The sequence below is a fragment of the Arachis hypogaea genome, chromosome 19 (assembly GCF_003086295.3).
Source record: "Arachis hypogaea cultivar Tifrunner chromosome 19, arahy.Tifrunner.gnm2.J5K5, whole genome shotgun sequence".
NCBI classification, from domain to species: Eukaryota; Viridiplantae; Streptophyta; class Magnoliopsida; order Fabales; family Fabaceae; genus Arachis; species Arachis hypogaea.
Window position 1 is genome coordinate 156078815 of NC_092054.1, and position 7787 is coordinate 156086601.

The 7787-nt window shown below is 36.1% G+C and overlaps 1 protein-coding gene across 1 annotated transcript; it reads right to left on the reverse strand.

Annotated features, from left to right (window-relative positions):
* Positions 1–1608: 1608 nt before the first annotated feature.
* On the reverse strand, positions 1609–4667 carry LOC112775656 (uncharacterized). The gene is made up of 2 exons (XM_025819445.2): positions 3011–4667; positions 1609–2767 (listed from the first exon to the last, which is right to left on the reverse strand). Exons 1-2 carry the CDS (start codon positions 4351–4353, stop codon positions 1912–1914), a joined length of 2199 nt encoding a protein of 732 aa, XP_025675230.1. The 5' UTR covers positions 4354–4667; the 3' UTR covers positions 1609–1911.
* Between the last annotated feature and the right edge of the window lie 3120 nt (positions 4668–7787).

The window sequence follows — 7787 nt, forward strand, 5'->3', positions numbered from 1 at the left end:
GTTGGCAGTCCACCAATCCATGAAATTGATAGAAGAATAAAATGGTTTGACAAGAGAAGTGACTCTTATCACTATGGAATTATGTGCCTTGAAGCAAAGGGTAAAAGACTAAAAGTACTAAAACCTACAATTATATCATGGAATTCGGGTTTGAAAGGCAAGGCAGGTTCCCAGGTTGGCAATTTGGATGGAGTAGAGGAGAGTAGTGGGAATCACACATTCACACTCCTCTCTAGTATCTACTCCCTGACCCCTGCCGTTATTTTGATCTTGAACATTGAATAGAGACCAATTATATGCTTCATTGTATCCCAAGCATTTTATGGAAAACTGAGGACCCATGAACTCCGTTGACATTAAAACGGGTAAGGAGTAGGGTGTAGGGACCATTAACTCTTTTGACAACTGCTTCGGTGCTTCCTCTTTCAAATTTGTTGTCCATGATAATCTTCAATAATCATATTATGACTCAGAAACCATGCATTAACCAGTCAGCATCAACCACTTATGTCAGCATTTAATTTTCACTTAAGCAGTAGCTAAATTGTTATACAATTATTCAGATTTAAGCATTAATCTATTGTTATCATCCCGATCACCATACTCATAAGCTAGTACTAGATGCGTTACGCAAACCTAAGTAATAACATTTAAACCTCGTACTGTTAGTTAATTTTTAATTAATCACTAACTAGTAATTAGTGCATTCTAAAATACAATAAAGCATCGAATCAGCTGTACTTTGCCACAGGGGCCACGTGAAATCGAGTAAAAACAACGTATGCAGCAACGTGCACTCCCTGTTATGATGGTTGGATTTGTGAATCTTAAAGTTCACTATACGTCAAAATTTTCCAATCTTTGCTTTAACATTATCATACGGTTGTGTGACATGAGCTGATTCTCCTATGCATCGAATAGAACTTGAATTGCGGTGCCACAACACGTTGTTTTCAGTCTCAATAATGCACGAGATATATGATAGCGTTCTTGCATAATGTGAAACATGAAAAGTATGCCATTCATTAAGCCAGAGAGATAATTACAAAAGCGGGGTTATGAATTATGATCTTTCAGAGTGTGATCGCCTAAATTTCCTTTTTTATATGACTTCTATGATGAACAAGAACATTTGCATATTCCTTTAGTTACAAAAAATTTTCTTTATATTTCTAAGTTACTTTAAAAACAATTTTTACTTGCTTCAGAAAACAAAAGAAACTATGAATTGATTCTTTTCTAAGTTAAAAATTTATTAAGAACTTTATCCAATTAATCTAAAATTTTTAAAAGTAATTTTTCATTTTTTAAAAGCTTTGTTCAAACAGATAATCTTAAAAAACACACTCAAACTTGGCTGCACATTTTTGTTTGGTCATGCGCAGCAAACTGAAAACATGATTTTCCATAGAAAACGAGCAAGAAGGATGAAAGGGCCAAATAAACGTGTGATTAAAAATTCATTTTTCTATGTAAAAGTGCGTAGTTGTGGTCCTTCTAGGCGAAGATGGATATAGCAGAGAAGAACGACAAAATCATAGTCCAACAACCGAAATGGCCACAATCAATCAAAATTTCCATGAAAAAATAAATCACATACCAAAGAAAGAAAAGAAAACAATGGCAAAATATATTTATATATGACAATCATTTCAGGAATTGATATATGACCTTCACAATAAAATGTTTTAGAGACTTGAACTTTTACAGTATAAACCTTGGACCAATTTCCTTTTACAGGGATGAGAAGAAGATTATCAGAGTTTCTTTTCTTATTTTTCTATGCAAATAGATAACCACAAACATGCACCAAACATGACTGACCGACTGGAACTACATATATAAAACTTAAAAAGGGCAAACCAAACCGGTTTTCTTCAAAATTGTTTCACTTTTGTTTTAATGACAAGTTTATAATGGCTGTGAAGTTCTTATCTGTTGCTTCATGTTGTCCGAGGGTTGCTGAGTGGAACCGTCCGGCATTACCATGGCAGCGGCTGTCATGGTCTGGTACTGAGAAGGCATTGAGGGTGCCAGAGGTTGAGAGTAGTATATCTGAGCATGTGCCGGATCCGCATAATCAAAAGCATAATTATGAGGGGGAGCAGAATTTTGAGCAATAGACTGAGAAGGGTGGTGAATCTGGGAGTAAGCAACATACTGTTGCTGATGCTGACTGGTAGGAACTTGAACCAATTGAGGGGTACCGGCACTCACAGCTCTGTATGCAGCTGCCGTCATTTCAGTCTTGGGCATGGGAGCATTTCTCATGGGGTTGTAAGCTGCAGAAGGTGGAACCAATGTGGTGGGATTTGGCGGAGTCTGGGGACGGCTGGAAGGAATGCTTGAGGCGGATTCAGCCATGTTAGGCTGCTGAACAGGCATGTTGTAAGCCGGGGGCTGTCTCGCAGGAACGTAGTAAACCTGGTGGTGGGACTGTTGCTGGGAAGGATATACTGGATAGTAGGCGGATATCGGCACGGCCCCAGGAGGAGCATGGTGAATGAAATGAGTACCATGAATGAACTGCTGCTGTTGTTGCTGTTGAGGCTGCTGCTGCGGCGGCTGTTGTTCAAATTGCTGTTGCAACAAGTATCCTGGGTCCTGTACAAGCTGCTGCATCTGGATCCGACCATGAGGATCGGACACGTTTAGTTTTGGATCAACCGGGTTACTAGGAACCCTTGTAGTCCCAGGCTGAATCTGAACTTGGTCTTGATAGATCACAGCTTTTTGCCGAGAGATTGCATTTGAAAGACTACTATCACTGCAGGATCAAAACAAAACCACCAACAAGACCCTAATTCAGACAGTACCAAACCAATCCAGCATTCCAGAATTACAATAATCCAAATCCAAATCATAAAAATAACACGCAGTGATACCAAGTGACAATTCACAAACCATCCAGATGAATGAAACAATTAATGAATGATCCAATTGCGAATTCACATACCCAAAACGACATGCATATAATGAATAACAAAGAGAAGGATGAAACTGAGAATACCTTGAAACTGAATCTGGAGAAGGCAAATCAACGACGCCAGTTGACTTCGGTTGAAATTGAGGCTGTAAAACCTGTTGATGTTGAGGTTGTGACTGTGACTGTGTTTGCTGCGGCTGAGGCTGAGGCTGAAGCTGTGGTTGTTGCTGTGGTTGTTGCTGCAACTGTGGCTGAGGTGTCGGTGGTTTTCTGTAACCCACAGGCACGCCATGATCCGATCTCTCATCATCGGAGAAAACCCTGTTCTGGTACTCCCCAGCCACCAGCGCTGAGCTAACAGGCACACCCACCCCAGCGGCAGATAGAGTGACCGGCACAGGCGGAGGCGGAGGCGAAGAAAGCACCACCAGCCCCTCGTCTTGCTTCTGCCCCAATCCACCGGCAACACTCACACCCATCTGCGCAAACTGCTCCTCAATTCCCAAAACCTTGTGATCCTGCACCATCCTAACCCCGCCGCCACCGCTGCCATCTTCCACATGAACCCTAATCGGCGGCAAATTGGCCAGCGACGGCGATGAAGAAGTAGAGCCAAACGAAGAAGTAGTCTCCAGCATGGGCGAATCGGGAACAGAATGAACCTCCTGTTTCGGATTCTTGCCGTTTCCAAAAGATCCAGGCTGAGAAGAAGCCTCGACAGGGTCCCTTGAGCTATGGTCAACATTATTCCCCGAAGCATCGTCGTCGAGACCCAAAAGGCAATTCACAGAGGCAGAGTCAGAGAAACCCCGGTTGAGCAATCCAGAGCCGTTTAGGGCGTTGAGGAACCAATCATCAGACTTGGCGGAACTTTCTAGAATGGGCGGAATACTTTGAACCGATTCAGGCTTTGTTGGGAAGAGAAAGAGCCGAATTCGCGAGGGTTTCACGGAAGGGTTGTTGTTGGTTCGGTCATACTCGTCGATCATGTTGTCGAGGTCCTCGTCGGTGGTAACAGAAATCAAAGAATCCAGGTCTTCGTTGGGGAGCTGGTACTTGAGGCTGAACGGTCTTCCATTCAGGAACGTCTTTGAGAGGCGCGTGGAGAGGTCCGCGAGTGAAGTTGTTCGCTCAACCACCACGATTCGAGTGTCGCCGCCTACATAGCAGAGCGACTTGTCGTGAGGCCGGGGAACGATGTGGCCGCCATAGCTGCACATAAGCCGGAGCTTCGATGACGCCGGCGGGAAGGGCTCGTCCCATGAGTCCGTGTTGCGAGAGCGTGGGGACGAGTCCACCGAGTCAGGGTAGTTCAGGTGTGACGGCGGTGGCGGCGCTGGTTGCTGAGGTTGTTGTGGCGGCGGCGCCACCGAAGACAACGGCGGAGGCTGTGCGGTGTGTGGTGGCGTTGGAGGTTGCGCCTCCATGGTTTTGTGTTTGGAAGCAAAAAAATAAAATAAAAAAATAAAAGACGAAAAGAAAAGTTTGGTTGGTGGTGTTGCCGCTGCTGCCTCCTTCGCAGCGCAAAAGAGTGTGTGTGGAAAAGGGGCTCTCTCTGTTTGCCGTTAATGTTCTTATACTTGCTTAACGCAATTATGTTATTTATTTATATATTATCGTTTCTAATCTAAATACTAAAGATATTATATTATCTTATCTAATAAAAAAAGAGATGATATGATAATAAAACTAAAAAGATATGATAATATTTGAAAGGGTATTTTGGGGAAAGCGGAGTCGCGGATTGAATACCGTGGGAAAAGGCAACTAGAAAAAGAGAAACAGTGTGATGGGTTCGAGTTTGACAGCTGGTTTACTGATTGGACCCAGTTGGGTTTTTGGTTACTTGTGTTTCCCCCCTTTACCGCAATAATTTAAAAACAACCAAAATCATGCAAATACAACTAACCTTTTTTACTCTTTCACCCTAATTTGTGAATCTTTTTCCAATAGAGTTAATGGATCATTATTAACTTTAATTATCCGCTTTGGTTTTGCTCTATTTTCTTCTCTCTAGAGGGAAATTTGATTGAATAAAAAGGAAAATGAGTGAATTGCTTTATGCTTTTTGTTAGTATCAACAATGAGTACGCGTTTACGTTTGGAAGCTTATGGATTAATGGTTAAATTAGGATAAAAGTAGGAGAATATGATATTTAGCCGTAAATTGAAAAGCTTAAGCAAAACAGTACATCTAAGTATCTCTTAAATTACTTCTTTAATTAACTTTTTATTATATTAATTTTTTTAATTAAAATAAATATATTCAATAGATACAATATTTTTTAGTTTTGAAATACAGATTAAAAAACTAAAATTCAAAAATTCAGTTTAAAAAATAATTTTAAGAAATTTTGGAATATATTAGTATATTGTACTTATTTTTCTAAATTAAACTTTAATCTTTTAAAATTTGAAAAGAAATATTATATCTATTAGATATGTTTGTTTTATTTTCTTTAAATTAATATAACAAAGATTGATTGCCAATGAGTTATAACTCAAATGACATAGTCTCCCCATACTCAATTAAGAGATTGCGGGTTCGAGTCTTCTATTTTTGGTAAAAAAAAAAACCAGAAGATTGATTAAAAAAATAATTTAAAAGATAGCTAACTATGATAATATTATTAGATTAAAAAGTTGAATAAAAGTTAAATTTAAAAGGATGCGTAGTATTTTCTTAGGCAAAAATAAACACCAAACCCCACTCAACTTAACAGTATATTTAGTAACAGAGTAGTTTAATTTTCATTTTAATTTTAAGATTTGAGATAATAAAGATAAAAATAAATATAATCAAAAAAATAAATAAAGATAAACTGATTAATTAAGGGATAGCAATAGCATACAGTGCGTTGTCGATGAGTTATAACTTAAATGGTATAGTCTCTCATATTCAATTAACCATATTTAATTAAAAAATTATGGGTTCAAATTTTCTATTTTGGTAAAAAAAAAATAGCATACAGTGCGTAACTGCGCAAGTTAGAAGGGGTAGTTATGCTGTTACTATGTACTATGGACTACGCTAGAGTGGGAGATTAGTTTTGCACGCGCTTCAACGCTAGATAGGATTGGATGTACAAGGCGCGTGGAGCACGCATAAATTGTAGCGCTGTAAAGTAACTGACAACTGATAATGTGCTACGTCCATCGTTTTCACCTGGTGTCTGAAGCACACTAGGATTTGCAGTAATTGTAACAATAATGCATAATTAAGGGGGGAATCCATCATTAACAAACATGTTTTGATCTTCTGATTATCATCATTGATATCTAACACACGTTTTATGAAAATTGGGTTTAGGTTTAAATATTTCTAAAAGGACTTCATATCATTTCATTTGGTTTTTAATCAAAATAGTAGAAGAACGAATCATGATAGTTTTGTTTAAATTTGACAAAAGATTCAACTTAATCTCTAAAATTAGAAAAGTATTTTACCTTAGCTTGCAAATATTTTAAAATATTAATCTAGTATCTAAAAGTATATTTTCAAACCGTTTTACTGTTTTAGTTCTTAATAGATAAATAGCTAATTAATTTTGGAACACTCTACTGTACAGATTGAACTGGTATAGAAAAAAAATATAATTTTTTTATGATTATTTTTTATTATTTTATTATTATTTAAAATGTGAGTCCTACTTTTATTAATATATTTTTCATTCTATTAAAGAAAAAATCTGTAAACTTACATCTTTACCATATAATTCACCAACAATTTTTTACTGGTTTGTTAAAATGTCATGTTAATAATAAAATTTGTCTTAGTACCATCGTTTTAGTCTTTAAAACTTAAATTGAATAAGGTCGGTTGTCTTATACTAACTTATGTCAATTTTTTAAAACTTCGGATTATTTATAAGATGGATTGATCAATCAATCACTATTTATTTATAAATTATCTGGATTTAATTTGAAAAAATGACTAATTTGTTTATTGTTTAATGTTTAAATTGTTAATAGTCAATGCGTTGTGTTTATTTGTCACACACACAAAAATAGTGTTCTATCTTTAATATTGGACCCTGGAGGACACAAATTCATTTTCTTAATTGTAAATACATTAGAATTAAAGATGGTTTCTGAAAGATAACTTCTGAAAATTATAACATTTATATTTAGTAAATTAAATTAAAAATAATTTTAATAATTTAAAGTAATAATAATTATATTTTATAAGATAGTTTTTAAAATTTAAAAGATTATATTTACAAATATAAAAATAAATTTAGATATTATTAACGTATAAAATTATATTAAATTTTTAATTTTAATAAATATAAATTATTTTTAAACAGTATTTTTTTATATTTTAAAAACTACAAATGCAAATATATAATTTTTTTAATAGGAAGATTGGAGAGGTAGTAAAAATCAAGTGTATTTCTCTTTTGTTGGTTAGCAAGGATAATATTGAATTGTCACACTTTCAGTTTGTTGATGACATTATACTGTTATATCTTCCAAAAGAAGAGATTATCAGAAATTATAAGAGGCTATTGCAGTGTTTTGAGATGATGTCATGGTTGAGTATTAATTTTGATAAGTCTAACTTGATTCCAGTTAATTGTGAGTAGGACTGGACACGACAGATGTGTAGTCTATTGAGGTGTACCGAGGCATTCTTACGAGTCAAAATATCTTTGTATTTCTCTGGAAGTAAATTCAAGGCTTGTCAACATATGAAAATCGGTAATAAACAAGTTGGAAGAGAAGCTGAGCCTATAGAAAATAAAAACCCTCAATAAAACTGGTAAGTTGGTTGTTATTAAGTTTATTTTTAATAGTTTGCCTATTTACTATTTCAACTTGTACAAAATACTAAACTCAATAGCAAAAAAGTTGATATCCT

Bases quoted from the DNA above. Each gene is read 5' to 3' on its own strand.
- LOC112775656 (XM_025819445.2), bottom strand. From the start codon at position 4,353: ATGGAGGCGCAACCTCCAACGCCACCACACACCGCACAGCCTCCGCCG. The intron at 2,768-3,010 runs GTATTCTCAGTT...TTGATCCTGCAG, and splicing joins TCTCCAGATTCAGTTTCAAG to TGATAGTAGTCTTTCAAATG.